The 20,182-nt window shown below is 43.3% G+C and overlaps 1 protein-coding gene across 1 annotated transcript in view; it reads right to left on the minus strand.

The window, feature by feature from the left end:
* nlrc3 (NLR family, CARD domain containing 3) overlaps window positions 1-20,182 on the minus strand; it is a 63,018-nt gene that overhangs the window by 29,321 nt on the left and 13,515 nt on the right. The window contains exons 2-4 of the mRNA XM_078558719.1: window positions 7,749-7,986; window positions 3,633-3,893; window positions 656-2,411 (exon numbers count right to left, since the gene is read on the minus strand). Coding sequence (XP_078414845.1) covers window positions 656-2,411; window positions 3,633-3,893; window positions 7,749-7,755 — 2,024 coding nt within the window. The 5' untranslated portion in view covers window positions 7,756-7,986. The remainder of the gene's footprint in view (window positions 1-655; window positions 2,412-3,632; window positions 3,894-7,748; window positions 7,987-20,182) is intronic.

A 20,182-nucleotide genomic window follows, 5' to 3' on the forward strand; every position in this document is an offset into this window, starting at 1 on the left:
CTCCCTTTAAAAGTCACTATTGAATCTGCACCTAGTACCCTTTCAGGCAGCATATTCCAGATCATAATAGTTCATTTTATGAAAAAACATCCTCCTCCCTGATTCTTTTGCCAATTACCTTAAATTTGCCTCCTCTGGTCATTGGCCCTCCTGCCAGTGGAATTGGTTTCTCCCTATCAAAACCCCTCACAATCTTGAACACTTTTATCAAACCTCCCCTTATGCTTTTCTAAGGAGAACAATCCCAGTCTCGTTGTCTCCTTAATAGTATCTCCATGAATCACAGTAACCCAGGACACTCCGAAAGATTTTTACAGTCTGAGTATCTATTGTTTGCATTCTGTGTATCCCAGGGGACAGGGAGCTGTGCCCAGATACTCAGTTTCTGAGTACAGCCCATGAAGCAAAAGGGAGCAATAGGTGAGGTCCCAAGCTCAATCCCTTTCTGGAGGAGCAGACCTCAGCTGCTGGCTCCAGTTTTTTTAAAATTCATTCATTGGATGTGGGCTTGGCTGGCTGGGCCAGCATTTATTGCCCATCCTTAGTTGCCCTTGAGAAGGTGGTGGTGAGCTGCCTTCTTGAACCGTTACCCAACACTAAGTTGGGATCCACCACCTACACTCATAGAGGTTGGGTTACAGAAAAGGACAAGTACCTGAGGTTGTGGCAGTACAACAGGCGGGGGAGCAAGCTCTTGAAGATATTGTAGCTCAGGCAGTTGGAGAGATTGGTCTCTTCCATGCATTCTTCAGACACCTGCAGGAGGTAGGCCAAAGCGGAACAGTTGATGGGGGTCAGTCTCCCAGCCAGACTCCCCGTTCTGAGGGCATCTGCCACCCCCTTAGCAATCTCAGTGTCCTGCAGCTCGTGGAGGCAATGCATGATGTTGACCGTTCTCGACGAGATGACGTAATCGGTGTTGAGGCAGCACTGCAGGTGGTGCATCACTGGTGCTCGGTAGCTGTTGTGTTCATCTTTTGTCAGGAGCAGGCCCTGCAACAATCTGTTCACTTCTGGCGAGAGTAGACCAGAGAGAAAGCGCACAAATATGTCCAAGTGACCATCTTCTGACTGGAGGGACTTACTGACCGCATTCTTAAAATGATTGTGGAAGCCTAACTTGGGCCAAGACATGGCACTGTCAGTGAAGAGGTCAAATATGGCCCTTTTGGCTGCGGTGTAATAATAAATGGCAGCTAGGTACTCCTGCATGGTTATGTGTGTAAAGTAGTAAACTGTACAGATATTGGAGTCATCTTTGGTGAAGATCCTAGTGCACAAGCTTCCCTGTAGTGAGATGAGGTCAATGCCATATGCCTTCATGTCCTGCTCATAGAAAACAAACTTACGTTTGATTAACCCATAAAATGCCAGTCTGCTTAGGTTAACAATCAGTTTCTTGTTATTGCTGAAAGTTTGATCAATTTTTGGTGCCTCCTGGTCCTTTTCTTGCCAGTCCCCATTGAGAATCATTTTGAAGAAATATGTGTAGATTTCTGTCATTGTCCTGGGGAAATTTCCAGCCTTATGATTGTCGTTACTGATTCTGAGGTAGTATGCAAGGGACAGCCCAATCATCAGACAAAAGGACGGGACAGAGCACATTATGTAGAGCGACTTGTGGGCCTTTATATGCGAAAAGACCCGCATAGCCATTGGTCTTTCTTCAAAGACTGATTCCAAGAAGTCCCTCATCTCCAATTCCCCGAAGCCCCTGAGTTCTGTCATTCTGTCTACAATTCCAGCTGGGATTTGACTTGCTCCTGTTGGGCGTGAAGTGATCCATACTGTTGCCTTGGAGAAGATAGTGCCCCGTATTATGTTTGCGATTAAGTTGTCGATCTGGATGTCTTTTTTTGGGTCAGTGCATGTCTGGGGGTTTGAAAACTCAAGTGGATACTTGAACTCATCCAGTCCATCAAAGATCAGCACCACCTTTGCTGTCCCATTCAGAATGTGGTTGGTTTCAGTAATGTGGGGAAAGGTCAACTTGAGCAGCTTTTCCGCAGATATCCTTTCAAAGGAGTTCAGCTCTCGAAACATGAAGGGGAATATGAAAGTGACATCTCTGTACAAGTCCCCCTTCAGCCATTTGTACACCAATATTTTCACCAAAGTGCTTTTACCAATTCCAGCCACCCCAACTGTTACTAAAATGCGTGGCGGGTTATTAACCTTTGAAAGGGGCAGGAAGAGCCTGTCCAATGGGATATGTTTTGGGCTGTTCTTCATCCCTCTGGTGGCCTCAGTTTGCATGACATCATGCTCTTTCTGTTGGATGTCTGTCAGCCCATCAATTAGCAGAAGATTGGTGAGTCTTTCCAGGGAGGACTTTTCACACACTGCACTGATTTCATTCCCACTCCCAAACTTGCTCTGCAGGACTTCAATGTGTTTCTGTACCATTGGCTCTTTAAACAAAAACAGAAGAGAATGAAATGAAGACCTGATGTCCAACATGCACAAGTAACTAACCTGCACAAGACACACTGGCATCAGCTATTACTGTCAGTGACCCTACCAAACAACTTAAAGCACTCGGACCTGCCACTTTAACCTGTTTTAGAATAAACACATTGACCCAACACTCAGGGTGGCAATAGGTGGGAGAATTGGGGAAGAGATGAGGAGAAACAGATGGAGCAAAAAAGGAGGAGAAATAGATGGAAAGGAGGAAGGGGAGAAGAAGCAACAAAATGAGGGATGGAGGGGGAGGAGAAGGGAAGGAGAATGAGGGAATGAGGAGGAGGACATGCCATCCAAAATAAACAAGGTTGTTCTCTTGATATGTTATCTGTGATTATATTAATTTTCCACTGTGCTTGACCTCCCGTTTAGCCTGTTGTTCAGCATTGGGAATAGTACAAGATGCCAGAAAATAAATGGAATTCAGTTCCTCCATTGATGAAGTACCCAGGTGCTGACTATGCAACGATTGAAGCTCCTCATTGTACATTTAAAGGACTTCATTTCGTCAGCCAGCCCCAGGCTCAAAATCAGGTCAGAGATTACAGCACTGACTCCCTGTACAGGCTCCTTCTATCACTGCATGAAGCAGTGTCCTGATTGCAGTGTCTGAGAGAGTGCTGTCTGCTTCATTAGTCTGTCTGGCAACTAATATTCAGTCAAAACACCCAGCCAGCTCCTAGTCTGCATGTCCTCTAGGTACAGTGACTATTTTTGCAGCAAATCAATCTTCAGCCATAAAAGATCCACACTATTAAATGATATTGCAACTCCTTTAGTTTAGAAAACCCCAAATTGTGTGAGTGGTGCCTCCATTTATAAATTCAGTATTCAGAAAAATGCTGAGTTGGATGTGCAGGAGCACCTCCTTCCCAAGTCCACCCCTCCTCTTGTCCCCTCTTTCCTCCTCCCTCTGTCTCTTCCCCCTTTTCTCTCTCCTTCTTTACTCCATTCCCTGGGATCCACAAATTTTACTGCGTCTTTTTGCTGCCTTTCTGCTTTGCTGTGGGGAGATACTGATCTGAGAACAAGTCCTCCCAGACCCTATTGATACAACGTGCGCTGGTGGGAGCCTATGATCATCTTATTCAGCCCCTATGATTAAGGGAGACCAGAGGACAACAGAATGGAGAAAATACGGATGATTGTTAAAAAAAACATCTTACCGTAAATGGTAATTGAAAGGTACAGCTGCAAGTTAGTAGTTTCTATAAAGGTCTGCAGTGACTCAGAGGCTGTGTTCCCTTTACCAGCCAGAACATCAATGACTGCCTTCACTTTGTCTGATAGGGCATTCAGTTCCTGAATCTGATTCACTTCTTCAGCACTGATCAGATCCTGCCTCTTCATGTAACGGATTATAGTCTCCAGAAAGGGCCCACTGATGGATTTTACCAGTTGCTTTCGATATCTGTTGATCCAAATACCTACAATGCATACAAGACATGATGGAAAATGAAAATCCAGACTCTCACTGGTCATTTCACAAATAAGGTTTAAGGTCAGTGGAAAAGATAAGGCTGAAGCATTTCCAACCACCTTCAGCCAGAAGTGCGAAGTGGATAATCCCAACTTTTATAGAGGCCAGTCTTCAAACAATTTGATACAATCCAAGTGATATCAAGAAATGGCTGAAGGCACTGTATAGAGTAAAGACTATAGGCCCTGTTCACATCCTGGCTTTACTACTAGCTGCCCCCCTAGCTAAACTGTTCTAGTACAGCTACAACATTGGCATTTACCCAATAATTTTGCCCAGGTATGACCTGTCCGCAAAAAGCAGGACAAGTAAAATCCAGCCAATTGCCACCCCATCAGTCTATTCTCAATCTCAGAAAAGTGTTGCAAGGTGTCAATGACAGTGCTGCCAAGCAGCACTCACACAGCAATACCCTATTCACCAATGCTCAGTTTGGGTTTTGCCTGGGCCACTTGGCTTCAGACCTCATTATAGGCATGATCCAAACATGGACAAAGAGCTGATTGCAGAGGTAAGAGTGCTTGTCCTTGACATCAAGGCAATGCTTGACTGAGTGTGGCATCAAGAGGCCCTCGCAAAATTGAAGTCAATGGGAATTTGGGGGAAGCTCTCCACTGGTTGGAGTCATACCTAGCACAAAGGGAGATGGTTCTGGTTGTTTGAAGCTCAACTATTTTCAGCTTCTTCATCAATGACCTTCCCTCCAACATAAGATCAGAAATGAGGATGTTTGCTGATGATTGCACAGTGTTCAATTCCATTCTGAACTCCTCAGGCACTGAAGCAGTCTGTGCCTGCATGCAGCAAGAACTGGACAACATTCAGGCTTGGATTGATAAGTGATAAGTAACAATCACGCCACACAAGTGCCAGGCAATGACCATCTCCAACAAGAGATTTGGAAGCCTGCCGACCTTTTTGGAACTGACTTTTGTAAGGGGTCACAGCAAGCAAAATGCCCCCCACCACCACCCATTAAAATTCTGCCCCATGGATTGAAGTCCTGCTCCAGTCCAGTACTTGAGCACATAATCTAAGTTGACACGTCAGTGCAGTTCTGAGGGAATGCTGCATTGCCAGAGGTGTTGTCTTCCAGATGAGACATTAAACTGAGGCCCTGTCTGCCAGATCACAAGATAATTAGAGATGGGGAAACCATTCATCTAAATTGTTGAGGTCCTAACATCCCTTCATTGTGCTATAAATTGTTTCTTCAGTTATTCCAGAATTTTTGCCTTTACAGGTCTTTTTGAATGTTCATCCCACACATTGAGCACTTTTTGGGAGAAGAATTTCCTGATGTCAATCTAAAATTACCTTTTACACATTTGAACCTGTGACCCCTTGTCCTACTGTAGCTATTTAACCTAAAGTAATAATCTGAATTGACTTATCCCATTCCCTTCACTATGTGTTGTGACTCTATAAAATCACACCTCAGATATCCCAACTCTTTCCCCAAAGCTCAGACCCTGATCCTGGGGGTGAGCTCTTCTCTGGGACATCTGGTCCTTGAATGTTTCTCTTGTTTTTCAATGAACTGAGCTCAAGGTGTAGTCTGACCAGAGCACTCTACAGTTTAATCATAATGCCCTCTGACCTGTCCTATACTGTTTTGGCCATGTAGTTGAACTTTCCATCAGCTTCTTTGATTGCTGATCTACATTGGCACTAGTGGGTCCCTTGGCACTATGGGAAGAATGAGAATGAGAGAACATCTTCAAAACCTCCTTCTGTGCATCAGGACAGAGCAGGGAGTTCTCCCAGTGTCCATGACAGCATCCCACCTCTAACAGCCCCATCAATCATTTCATTTACTGTTCGTGAGATCCTACTGAGTGAAAATCAGCTGTTTGTCCAGATAACAGTGACGGTCCTGATGCACAGAAGGAGGTTTTGAAGATGTTCCCTCATTCTCATTAATACTGGTCCCCATTTTTGCCATTCATTTACTTTTGCCTCACTGGATTTATACAGGTCATACAATAGGGATAACGTTCATTCTATACTCTGGTGACACAGAAAGGTTTTGCTTGCTTTTACTGCCAATTACTCCATGTCAATTTAGAATAGATGGGGTATAGGGCATGTACGGTCCCTGAGAACTCCCATCCTAACATAGGGAATCCCACCCCACAGCACACCTCACACCTCTGATCAGCACACCTTGTACAAAGTTCCAGTAGGAGCAGAAGGAAGCTCAATTCCCACAAGGTGAGGTGAGAATGACTGCCCTTGACATCAAGGAAACATTTGATGTATGGAATCAAGGAGCCTAGCACAAAGGAAGATGGTTATGGTTGTTGCAGTCCAATTATCTCAGCTGTAGGATACTCTTTCGAGTTATCACCAGTCACAGATTGCAACTCTTTTCGAGTACAATCACAGTTTCTGGTTTCCAGGAGTGGGACATGAACCCACAGCCCTCTGATTCAAAGGCGAGGGTGCTATGAACTGAGCCACAGCTGACACCTCTATCTCAGCTGTAGGATATTGCTGCAGGGGTTCTCAGGGCTAACCATCTTCAGCTGCTTCATCAGTGATCTTCCCTCCATCAAAAGGTCAGAAGTGGGAATCCAATGAGGATTGCACAATGTTCAGTGCCATTTGTGACTCCTCAGATACTGAAATAGTCTGTGTGCATATACAGCAAGACCCGGACAACATTCAGGCTTGGTCTGTTAAGTTGGAAGTGACATTTGCACCGCACAAGTGCCAGGCAATGGCTATCTCCAACAGAGAGAATCTAAACCTCTGCCCTTAACGTTCAATGGCATTAGCTCCATTGAATCCCCCACCATTAACATCCCAGGGGTCACTATTGACCAGAAATGTAACTGAACCTGCTACATAAATACTGTCTCCACAATATCAGGGCAGAGACTGGGAGTTCTGTAGCGATTAACTCACTTCTGACTCTCCAAAGCCTATCTACCAACTACAAAGCACAAGTCAGAACTGTGATGGAATACTCTCCACTTGCCTGGATGAATACAACTCCAACAACACTCAAGAAGCTCAACACCATCGAGGACAAAGCATTCCACTTGATCAACAACTCAAGTACTGCATTAAACATTCAGTTCCTCCACCACCAGTACACATTGGCAGCAGTATGTACCATATACAAAATGCACTGCAGAAACTTGCCATGCTCCTTTGGCAGCACCTTCCAAATCTGCGACCTCTACCACCTAGAAGAATAAGGACAGCAGGGACAAGATCCCCCCACAAACCACAAACCATTCTGAGTTGCCATTCCTTCATTGTCATTGGGTCAGAATCCTGGAACTTCCTCCCTAATAGCACTCTGAGTACCTACATCACATGGACTGTGGTGATTCAAGGAGTTGGCTCACCACCACCTTCTCAAGGGCAATTACAGATAGGCAATAAATGCTGGTGTTGCCAGTAGTGCTCAGGTCCCGTGAATGAATAAAAAGAAACCTCCCTGTCATTGACCCGTGGCCTTTCCAGTGGTTCCTGGTGTGCATTTGATATGAGCACTCCTGAAAGTACCTCCCCAGGATGCTGATACTCTGGCTGTTATTGGATCAGCCAGCCACCATGCACAGTGCTTGATAATTCAGTTCCACTGCAGTCAATGGAATTAAATATCAAGGACGATGTATATGGAGTTGATTTGATAGTGCTTATTTTGCTCCAAACCCAAGGCAAATTTTTAATCCCCAATTATCTAGACCTCTCGAGGAGGACTTGAAATGTTTCAATGATGGGATGGATCCTTATTGCTCATTAACTCTCCAAATGTCACATCTCAGATTTCATACACCAGACTTACCTTCCATTATCTCACACAGCAGCTACAATACTGAGGGGTGCAACTGGCTTCTTCCAATGCCCTGTGACATCATCTGTCAACCTTTGTGCTGCCAGTTCCAGTCAGGATAATGTTGACCCTACACCTCTGCTCGTTCTCCGACACCAGCTCCAAAACATACCATCCAGGGGTGGTTTGAAGCTGCGATCTGCACAGCACCATCCACAGCTGCCCCTCAGGTCACCCTTTCTCCATCCCACTGTAAGACAAATTCGCATTTTATTCAATGTTCAAAAGTATGGCACTGAGGCATTTTGTGTAATTTGCTTGATTTTCCTCTAGTTCAGGTCTATCCACTGTTACCTCTCTCCCTCAATCAAAATGACAGTTGGACAGCTTGTAGGGTCAGCAAAGCAATGAATTGAGGTTCTGGAATAAATATATGAGCAAAGTAACTTCACTCCAATGCAGGTGCAGGGAACCAGTTCAGTCTGGAGGTGTGCGGTACATATATTACTATTCCTTTAGCATCACTTGGATGAAATCCTAGAGCACCGTCACTATGCAGACTGCAGTAGTTCAAGAAGGTGACTCACCAACACTTTCTCAAAGACAATTAAGGCTTAAACGCTCTGAGTTCTGGAATTCCCTCCCTAAACCTCTCCAGCCCTCTCTCCTTTAAGACACTCTTTAAAACTTACTTCTTTGGCTAAGCATTTGATTACCAGTCCAAGTATGTGACTCAGTATCAAATACTTATTTGATAACATTTCTGTGAAGCACCTGTGAAGAACATAAAAGGCGCCATATGAAAGCAAGTTATTTGTGTTGTTTTTGATGTGTGTAACAAGTGAAACATCATCACCGGTGTTTATTGACCTGTATGTTCAGATCATCAGGGGGTGAATCCCTTTTACTACTGCGTAGCTAAGAGAGAACACTGAAACAATGGTAGAGGTGGAGCTTGATGATATAACTTTAGGAGGGGAGGTTGTTGAGACAATGGGCTAGATTTCAAGTCAGAAGCCCAGCTCAGGACTGAGCAGGACTTCAAGGCCACATTACAGGAAGGGCATAATTGGTCTGGAGAGAGTACAGAGGAGATTTACAAGAATGTCGCTAGGGCTAGGAAATTGCAGCTATGAGGAAAGATTGGATAGGCTAAGGTTGTTTTCCTTAGAACAGAGGAGGCTGAGGGGTGACCTAATTGAGATGTACAAAATTATGAGGGGCCTAGATAAGGTAGACAGGAAAGACCTTTTTCCCACAGCTGAGGGATCAATTACCAGGGGGCAAAGATTTAAGGTGATTGGTGGAAGGATTAGAGGGGACATGAGGAAAACCTTTTTCACTCAGAGGGTGGTGAGTGTCTGGAATTCACTGTCTAAATTGGTGGTTGAGGCTGAAACACTCAACTCATTTAAAAGGTACCTGGCTCTGCATTTGAAGTATTGTAACTTGCAAGGCTACAGACCATGTGCTGGAAAGTGAGATTAAAAATCAGCAGCTGGTTTCTTTTTTTCTCTTTTTTTGGCCGGCACAGAAACGATTGGCTGAATGGCCTCTCTGTCCTGTAGCTTTTCTATGGTTGTCGGGAAGGTGGTGTGTAAGCCCTTGATCTCCAAGGCACTCTCAGCCTCATTTGCTGCTTTGCCTTGGGATTCTGATGGTCTCCACTTTAGAGTTACAGAAGGAAAAACCCCTCCCACCTCTCAGTCCCCCTGAGAGTTTCAGGGCACGTATGTTAAACAACATTAACGTATTCAGAAGTGACAAATCTGTGCTAATGCCAAAGAAAGATTCAGGAGAAAATCATTTGTTTGATGGGACAGTATAGAGGGAGTTATACTCTCTATCTAACCCTTTCTTTTGACTGCCCTGGGAACATCTGATGAGGCAGTGTAGAGGGAGGTTATAATGGTTATGTTTAAACAGTGGAATCACTCAGTTTGATTTTGGAATTGTTAACTGGATATCACAACCCTTAAGAATGTTTCAACATGTCTAAGAGGTTTGAATTAAACACAGAGGAAGCTTGGGGTCATGCTGCAGATTCCAATTATCAGGAGAGTGCCTAGATGACCTAGGCCACAACTCACAAGTAGACAATACATTGAAAGCTGTGGTCTTAGAAACTATCAAACCACACTGAGTGCAGCAACATGCAAACTTACATAGCACCCTGCAGCTACAGTCTCAGCTGGATATCTACACTCAGATCAGCTACTAGCTCAGTGCATTTCTGCAACAGTTTTTTAAACTATTAAAGCAGAGAATTAAAAAAATGTTCTCCATCTCCACTCGTTTATAAAATCCATCTTCACCTCTCTCCACTGCCCCATCAAATACTCCTTGAGCAGATAAAACACAGGTTAGATACAGAAAGAATAAAGCTCCCTCTACACTGTCCTGTCATAGCAAGAAAATGTTCATGTCTTTAGCACCTTTCACAGCCTTAGGATGTCTCAAAGTGCTTTACAGTCAATTACGTATTTTCGAAATGTAGTCATTATTGTAATGTGGGAAACACTGCAGAGAAGCCTGACACGCAGACATTAACACATGTGATTTAGAGAATCTCAAGGAAATAAATCGCCTTCCTGCTTAATCCATATCCTGACCACCTTACCTGTCCATTGGATTTGCAGCTTCCCCAGCACAAAGTCAATTTGGAGGAAGAGAAGAAGTGTAAGAGATCTCTGATCCCAGCCTATCTTTTCCTAGTAATGCTGCTATTCATATGCTGTAGCTTCAGAAATAGACAATGTGTTTTTGGGGAACATGGAGACACCATGATCTTTAAATTGAATGATTTTGTCTCAATTTTTTGTGAGCCCAGTTTGACATACAGCACAAAATCCTGAACAAATAGCACAATGACATTTATGAACAAAACTCATGCACATACGATTCATGGCTACAAAATTGGGAAGTGTAGGCTAGAGGTCGTATCATACCAGGAATGGGAGCTAAGTTAAACAACAAAACCTCAATGATTATAAACTCTGGATTATTCCCTGACCCACGTGCAAGTTAATGCTAATGCGATAAGCAGATTTGAGAGGTGAACACGTGGCTGAAGGAGTGGTGCAAGAATGAGGGGTTTCATTTCATGGGACACTGGCACCAGTACTGGGACAGGAAGGAGATGCACCACTGGGATAGGTTCCATCTGAACCAGGCTGGAATTAGGGTCCTTGCAGAAAGGATAAATAGGGCGGTCACAAGGATTTTCAACCTTTAAACTGGTTAGTGAGGTGGGAGTGGAGTGCTCAGGAGGTCTCAGGAAAAGACTGTAACTTCCGAGCTCCAGGGCAGTATAACTGCGGGGTACCCCAATGGTGTGGTGGTGAACCCACCCCAGAAGTTCCCAGTTAGGTTTGCTCCTCAGGAGGAACCCATTGACCGCACCCCTTTGCAGCATCTGTGTCCATCCAACACGAAGCTCCACTCACTTTCAATTTGCACAGCATGGTAGTCATTAAGTTTTTGATTAGTTCCCCTGTCCTTTCCCCTCCCCCAGTCACCCTTGGCCTTTCCCCCATCACAGTCCACACCCCTGGCATCACTTTCAACCTCCTCACCATTAGCCTACAGCCCGACCCCTTCTCCTTCACGAATGTCCAGGTGAACGTGCACATTCCCTACCTTCCTGAAAATCCCACCCCCATACACATTGACCTCTCCGACCTCCTCCTTCCCACCCCCAGGGTCTGTATTTGCCTCTGTGTCCCCACCAACCACCCTCGTGGCCCCTTCTACCGGTACTGAAGCACCCTCACCCTCCCAGCTTCCTCTGCCCCCTTTCACACTCGCCATTCCATCGTACCACGTCCACCCTGAGTTTGCTCCTCAGGAGGCAGTCATTGACTCCACAGATCCCTCCCTTGCATGTTCATCTGGACATTCCACTCCACCCCCAAGACTTTCCTCCACCCTTACTCCTTCCTCCACCCTTACTCCTTCCTCCCCCTGAACTCCCTATTCCCCTGGATGCCTACCCCCCTCCCAACTCCTTCCTTCCCTCCTCCAAACGCCCTCCTTTACACCTTCCTCCCCCCTTACACCTACCTCCCCACTTGCACCATTCTCCCCCATTCCTCCCTCCTCCCCCCATACTCCCTCATCTCCCCAGACACCTTCTCCCCTCTGAACTCCCTCCTTCCCCTGGATGCCTTCCCCCCTCCGATCTCCCTCCTTCCCTCCTCCAAACTCCCTCTTTTACACCTTCCTCCCCCCTTACACCTATCTCCCCACTTGCACCATTCTTCCCCATTCCTCCCTCCTCCCCCCATACTCCCCCGAGATACCTTCCCCCCTCTGAACTCATTCCTTCCCCTGGACATCTTCCCTCCTCCGAACTCCCACCCTTATACCTACCTCCCCACTTACACCTACCTCCCCAATTACACCATTCTCCCCCATTACGCTTCCCACCCACCCCCCCCACCCCCCACCCTTACTCCCTCTTCTCCCCGTACTTTTGACTGGTGTACATGGGCATTAAAGGTAGAGACAACATATGCAGCTCTCAGAGAAGTAATTCTCTTGAAAGAATTTAAAGATTCAATCCTTCGGTAGTTACAACTCATGTGGAAGAACAGAGAGTTAAAATGGCTAGGCAAGCAGCAGAGATAGCTGATGGTTATGAGCTAGTCCATAGATCTAAACCTTTTTTTTGCCACTCGTTTAAATCTGAGAAGGATAAAAAGTGGGAAGGTGAAAGGAAGGTAGCTAGTCAGGGAAGAGAGGAGCAGTTGGAAATTTTCTCCTCAGACCAAAAAGGAAGGTGCTGAGGGTAGAAATGACATTCGAAAACTTAGGTGTTTTCATTGTAATAAGGTTGGGCACATAAAGTCAATGTGTTGGAGGTTACAGGGAAAACCTATTGCAATAGTTGGAATGCAGAAAAGTTCTGGAAATAAGAGTATTGTGGGTTCAGAGATCCAGAAGCAGGAAAAACAGTGGTTTGTGTACAGGTGAAACAGGAAGTATCAGTGATAGGTAAGGAAGTGGGAATGTGTTTACAATTTACCCAAGGGAGTTCGGAAGGGCAAGTTACAGAAATGTTTAAAGATTTTGTGTAATTTTGTGTAAAGGGAAAATCTTTCCATGTGCACAGGGTGGAGCAGGCAAAGATATTAAAATTTTAAGGGATACAGGGGCTAGTCAATCCTTAATGTTATGGGATAGTGCTATTTGTTGTCCAGAGGGAGTATTGCAGAAAAGAGTGGTAATAAGTGGAATTCATGGAGATGCTAAACCTATTCCATTGCGGAAGGTAAATTTAAAAAGTAAGTCGAAAAAAGGTGAGGTGATTGTTGGGGTGGTGGAGTAATTGCCCATTGCAGGGGTTCAGTTTATCTTAGATAATGGTATAGCTGGGTCACAGATGTTGGCGATGCCTACTGTAGTTGAGCAGCCTGTGGAGGTGCATTCAACAGAGGTGTTGCAGAAATAACATCCTGGATTGTTTTCAGATTGTGTAGTAATGAGATCACAAACTCACAGGTTGAAACAGGAAGAGGAGGAATCTAAAAGGCACGGAAAAGATGCTGATATCCAGTTAATGCTGATATCCAATTAGCTAGATCTGTTTTTGAAAAGATTGTGCAGGAAGAGGAGGTTGAAGAGAATGAGGTGGAAGTGTTTAGTTCAGTTAGATTGGTAGAGTTACAGCAGAGGGATTCATGAATAAGAAGTTATATCAGACAGCTTATTTGGAAGCAGAGAAGTGTTATTACCTTAAAGGTAATGTGTTAATGAGGAAGTGGAGGCCTTCTCATGTTTCAGCAGATGAGAATGGGAGGTACTACATCAGAGTTATACCGTCTGGCTTCAGAAATGAAATATTGAGATTAGCTCATGAAATTCCAATGGCTGGACATTTGGGAATTAGGAAAACTCAGGCAAAAATAGAAAAACATTTCTATTGGCCTGGATTGCATAAAGATGTAGTCAAATTTTGTAGATCATGTCCCATGTGTCAGGTAACAGGAAAACCTCAAGCAGTGATTAAACCAGCACCTTTAATTCCGATTCAAGCATTTGAGGAACCTTTTATGAGGGTCCTGATTGATTGCGTAGGGCCCCTCCCTAAGACTAAAAGTGGAAATCAGTACTTGCTGACAATTATGGATAGTCTACAAGGTTTTGGAACCAATACCTTTATGAAATATTACAGCAAAGAGAATTGTAGAGGAGTTGACTACATTTTTTTTACAAGATATGGGTTACTGAAAGAACTACACTTGGATCAGGGTTCGAATTTCATGTCACAGCTGTTTAAGAAAGTAATGAACAGCCTGGGGATAAATCAATTTAAGTCATCAGCTTATCATTCTGAATCATAAAGTGTTTTAGAGAGATAGCTTCAAACTTTAAAAACCATGATGAGAGCTTATAGTCAGGACTATCCACAGGATTGGTATCAGGGGATTCTATTCTTGTTATTTGCTCATAATGAATCAACAAAGTTTAGCCCTTTTGAATTAGTCTATGGTCATGAAGTAAGAGGACCACTTAAGTTGATTCAGGAGAAACTAGTGGATCAGAATTCAGAAACTACTCTCCTGGATTAAGTAACAAACTTCAGAGAAAGATTGAACAGAGCATGTGAGTTAGCTAAGGAACTTTTAAAGATATCACAGCAGGAGATGAAGGCAATGGCAGATAAGAGGGCCAAGGCCTGCACTTTTATTGCCAGGGAAAAAGTGTTAGTTTTGTTACCAGTGTTAGGTGAATCATTAAAGGCAGGGTTTAGTGGGCCTTGCTGGATTGAAAAGAAACTGAGTGAGGTAAATTATTTAATAAATACTTCAGATAGAAGAAAGAAGCAGAGGATGTGTCATGTAAATATGCTTAAAAAGTACTTTGATTGGGAGGATAACCAAAGGAGGTATTAGTGGTGGTAGATAAAGAGAAAGAGGTAGAAATGAAAGACTCTGAAATTGATTTTCTTCTAATCAAATTGGACAATGAGGGGGTACTTAAAAATGTGAATGTAATATTGAGTTACCTTCCAGACAAGTGTCAAAGTGATTTGGAAAAGCTATTGCAGTCATGCAAAGCTGTTTGTGTGAATAAGCTGGGGAAGACAAATTTAGCTACACATGATATAGATGTTTCAATGAAGCAACATCCTAATAGATTAAATCCAGTGAAATCATCTCAAGTACAGAAAGAAATCAAATTCATGGTTCAGAATTACATCACAGAGTCTAGTTACAGTAACTGGAGTTTACCTATTGTGATGGTACCGAAGCCAGGTAGAACACAAAGACAGTGTGTGGATTATCGAAAAGTAAATGCAGTGACAAAAGCGATTCATATTCTATTCCATGATTGGAAGATTGTATTGAGAAAGTGGGACAGAGTTTATCACAAAGATTGACTTGCTGCAAGGATATTGGCAAGTACCATTATAGGAGAGAGCAAAAGAAATATTGTTTTTGTGATGCCAGATGGACTATATCAGTTTAAAGTAATGCCATTTGGCAAGAAGAATGTACCAGCAACATTTCAAAGACTGACAAACAATGTAATTGCAGGAATGAGCAATTGTGTTGTTTATATTGACGACTTGGTAGTTTTCAGTCAAACGTGGGAGGAGCATTTATGACATCTGAAAGAATTGTTTGGTCGACTGCGAGAAGCTAATTTGGTGGTGAACTTGACTTAGAGTGAATTTGCAAAAGCACAAGTTACATATCTAGGCCATACTATTGGACAATGTCAGATGGCTTCAAGAGATGTGAAAGTAAAAGCCATTGTGAATTTCCCAGTGCCTACAACAAAATGAGAAATTTTGAGATTTCTGGGCATGAGTGGATTTTACCAGAAGTTTGTACCAAATTTTAGCAGTGTGGTTGCTCCATTGATTAAACTACTAAAAAGGAACAAGAAGTTTCAATGGACACAAGAGTGTCAGAAGGCATTTGACAGTTTCAAAATTGCACCAGTTTTGGCAGTGCCTAATTATGTCAAGCAGTTTAAATTGGAGGTGGATGCAAGTGATTTGCGTATTGGTGCTGTGTTGTTGCAGGAAGATGAAACTGTAATTGAGAAGCCAGTAGGATATTCTTCACAGAAGCTGAATGTACATCAGAGAAAATACTCAACCATTGATAAAGAGACTCTAGGTCTGGTGGTAGTGTTGCATCATTTTGAGGTTTATGTTGCAAGCAATTCGTCAGAAACAATTGTTTATGCAGACTAAAATCCTTTAAAATTTCTGGACAAATTTTGAGACTGTGAGACTATTCAGATGGAGTTTACTATTACAATTATTTAATTTACAGATTATACATGTGGCTGGACGAGAAAATTGAATTGTGGATGCATTGTCGAGAGTTTAAAGTTCAAAAGAGATTGGACATTTAAAATGTGATACAAAGGATGTGTATGGATTGTTATGTTAATGCATGCACCTGTAATGTAATAGTTTCTGTATACAGATAAGGACAGTAAATAATGTAAGATGGGTTGAGAAAATGAAGTCGTCTTTTAAAATTGTAATGGTTAATTTTTCCATATGGATGGAGGTGTCACAGAAATATCATATTTTTCATAATATTATTGGGGGATATTGTAAAGTAGGCTTATGTTTGTGTGTGTGGATGGTTCTGTCTGTGTGGCTGATTTAATTAAAATAGGAACGATAGACTGCAAGGTTGAAATTATCAAAAGAGTTAGGTGTAAAAGGACACGTGAAATGCCAATGAGTGAACTAGGGTAAAGTCTCAGCAGAGGCTGAAGGAAATTAATTAATTTTGCATTTGAAATTAAATTTGCATTTTAAGATAAGTGGAGAGGTGTTTGGTTTTCAAAGAGACATGGTAGGATGTTTACAACTAACAAAATAAATAGGGCAGCGTATTATGTTGATTTTTCCCAAAAGTGCTGGCCATAATGACAACATGAAAGATTTTTATGTTATGGGCAAAGTAAAGACATAGGGGAACAATGGGATTTACAGATTAAAGAGGAAGAAATATATGTAAAGAAGGATTAGAAGGCTTTGTGTGGACGGCCATGTAAGATCTGAAAGATACATCATGTGAAACAGATTGGGGAAAAGCCTTTAGCCACTTTGCAGAAGTCTGCTGTTCCAGTAACCAAAGTTGTGTTGAAAGTCTTTGGAATTCCACTGTCAAGTGGGTGCTTGTGGTAACCTTGCTGGATTGTCTATATAAATTTAAAATCTATTTTGGACTGTTGCCTTAAAGGGGGTGTGTCGTTGGGAGTCTGATTAACTAGGAATTTTGGGAATTGTTATAATATTAAGTAACCGTGTAATTGTAATCTTATGTATGTGTTTTATTTTGTTAATAAGCATTTTAATTTAATTTTTAAAATCTCTAAAGCTGTTAGTGGACTCATTACTTCTGAATTCAAATCTTCTTGTAATAAATACAAATTGCAAAACCATTGTGATAGCGTGGCCAAGTTTGGATTTGGTCAGCGTAGCAAATACCGCCTGCCGTATCATGACAATTGGGATAATGGGACTAGCATGTATCAGAAAGGTAGTAAATTTCTTGAGTGTGTCTGGGATAGTTCTCTGCGGCAATTTGTCCTAGATCAGAAAGGGGCAGGCTATATTAAAATTAGTAATGAGAAATGAGCGGGATTCAGTGAACAACTTTATGGTGCTTGAACGTTTACCTGATATTTGTCATAACATGATTGATTTCAACATAGTGTTTTAAAGGGAGAAATACAAAATAGCTACTAAGTATCTAGATTTAGGTAAAGTGGACTTCAATCAGATGAGACGGACACTGCCCACAGTAAACTGGGCAAACCTGTTAATGGGCATTCTAGAATGGCCAGAAGGTATGTTGAATAATTATTTTGTGTCAGTATTTACTGTAGAGAAAGAGGTCAGCATGCTAGACATCCCAAGGAAAAAGGGAAATCATTATTCGTGTTTGCATGAATCAGGGACAGGCACGCATCCAAATTAACATAAGCAAAATAACAGTATTAAAGAAAATAATGGCTGAAAGAGTAACAAATCTCCAGGACAAGACGGTTTCCATCCCAGGGTTTTACAAAAAGCAGATGAAAACATTGCAGATGCCCTAATTATAATCTTCCAAAGTTCTCTTGACTCGGAAGCCATACTTTTAGATTGGAAAATTGTGCATCTCACTCTGCTAATTAAGAAAGATGGGAGAGTGAAACCAGAGAATTATGGATCAGTTAGCCTAATATCTACTGTATCTGCTGTAGGAAAATTACTAGATTCTATAATTAATGATAGGGTGCTTGAAAACTTGATAATTTTCAGCTGATCAGAGAAAACCAGCATGGATTTGTAAAGACATGAAAACAAAGAATGCTGGAAAAACTCAGCAGTGACAGTATCTGTGGAGAGAAAGACAAGAGTTAACATTTCGAGTCCGTATGACTTCTTCAGAGCTAAAGGAAAGTGGAAATTCTAGAAATATAGAAGTGAAATGAAGAAATGTAAAACTGAAAAGTAGAAATGGTAGCAGAAAAATCACATTTCTACTTCCCTATAGCTCTGAAGAAGAGTCATACGGACTCAAAACGTTAACTCTGTCTTTCTCTCCACAGATGCTGTCAGACCTGCTGAGTTTTTCTAGCATTTTTTGTTCTTGTTTCAGATTTCCAATATTTTGCTTTTATATAATGGATTTGTAAAGGATAGGTCATGCCCGACGAACCCGATTTAATTCTTTGAAGAGGTGGCTAAATTAATGGACAAGGAAAAGTCTATGGATGTAATTTATCTGGACTTCCAGAAGGCATTGAATGAAGTCCCTTATAAGAGGCTGTTAACTAAAGTCACTAGAAACATAGAAAGTTTGTGGCACAGAAGGCCACCATCCAGCCCATTGTGTCTGTGCTCGGCAAAGAAGAGCTGATCAGCCTAATCACACTTTCCAACTCTTGGTCTGTATCCCTGTCTGGTATGACACATGGGCTGGAATTTTCTGGCTCCGTTGGCATTGGGCATCATGGCGGGCAACGGGACAATATGGCAAGAAGGCCAAAAATTGGTTTTACGCCATCGTGAAACCAGTTTGTGATTGTCTGCTCCACCCGTCAATGGCGGGCTGCACTTCCCGCCGCCATACGTCAGGAACTTAATTTCAATACTTTAGCATCTCATTATAAGCCCTGCCCGCCAGAATCATTCCCCCCACGTCAAATTTACCACCCGTTGGTGTAACTTCAGAACAGCGTGCTTCACAATTGTCTTTAAAAGGATTCCACCTGGCCACCTGAACTTCGAGGGGAGCTCGGAAGTTAGTGCACACAATCTTGCGCAGCACTTGCTCGCATCACCTGTAGGACATCAAGGAAGAGGCACTACGCATCCACGGGGAGCACAGGCAAGTCGTTTTTTTCCCAGCTTGGGGCAAGGGGATGGTGAGGGAAGCAGCCACGGAGTTGGAAAAGCTTGTCAAAAGTAAGCATTCCTCCTCAGCTCTCAGCTCAGGCGCAGGCATTCTCCTAAACCGCACTCCAAGGCTATGCTGTTAACTTGATCCATGATGGAAAAGGGTCAAACCTTAATAAAGACATTACAAGGGGCTGTGAGCACCTCCACTAGTGACTGTGCCATGGCCACCTTTCACAAGGGGATTGTATAACTTGTCCAGTTGGCCAATTGTTCTGCTGCCGCCTAAAACGCACATTAATTTGCAGTCCGTGCCCGAGGATCGAAAAGTTCTGGAGCATTTAGTGGCACTTTCATGCTTTTGCACTGCTTGAGCAGACAGAAAAGCTTCAGAGGCCTGGCTCTAAGCATGTCAATGGAGCTGCAGCTGAACGGTCTCAGAAGAACATTGTGCATTTCGCTCAGATCAGGAAAGCCAGGAAGCAACGGCGCTGGGATTTGTGCAGATCTCAGGTTTTCCACAGATGCAAGGTGCCTTCAACTGCACTCATGTGGTACTTAGATCTCTGTGGCAACAAGCAGCCAGCTACGTCAACTGCAAGGGCTTCCATTTGCTGACTGTTCAGCTGATGTGCGACCACCACAAATGCATCCTACAGGTCTGTGGATGATTCCCAGGGAGCGTCCACGACTCCTAGATCCTTACAGGTCTCAGATCCCTGACGTCTTCCAGGGCCCAGGAAAGCTGCAGGGTTGGCTCCTCAGGGACAAGGGCTACCCACAGAGGATGTGGCTGATGACGCCCATGCAGCGGCCTCAGACTGCAGCAGAGCGATGGTATAATGAGGCACATGCTGCGACCCGGACTTTGGTGAAACAAAAGATAGACATTTTGAAAATGAGGTTCTGGTGTCTCGACAGGTCCAGTGGAGCAATGCAATACAGTCTCCAGTGGGTGTTGCGCATCATCATCGCTGGCTGCTGTTTCACAACTTGGCACTGAAACGCCGGGGGGGAACCTGGCTGAGGAGGATATGGAGGAGCTGCACATCTCCTCAAATGAGAAGGGCAGCGAAGGGGG

Source organism: Cetorhinus maximus, chromosome 15 (assembly GCF_964194155.1).
Source record: "Cetorhinus maximus chromosome 15, sCetMax3.hap1.1, whole genome shotgun sequence".
NCBI classification, from domain to species: Eukaryota; Metazoa; Chordata; class Chondrichthyes; order Lamniformes; family Cetorhinidae; genus Cetorhinus; species Cetorhinus maximus.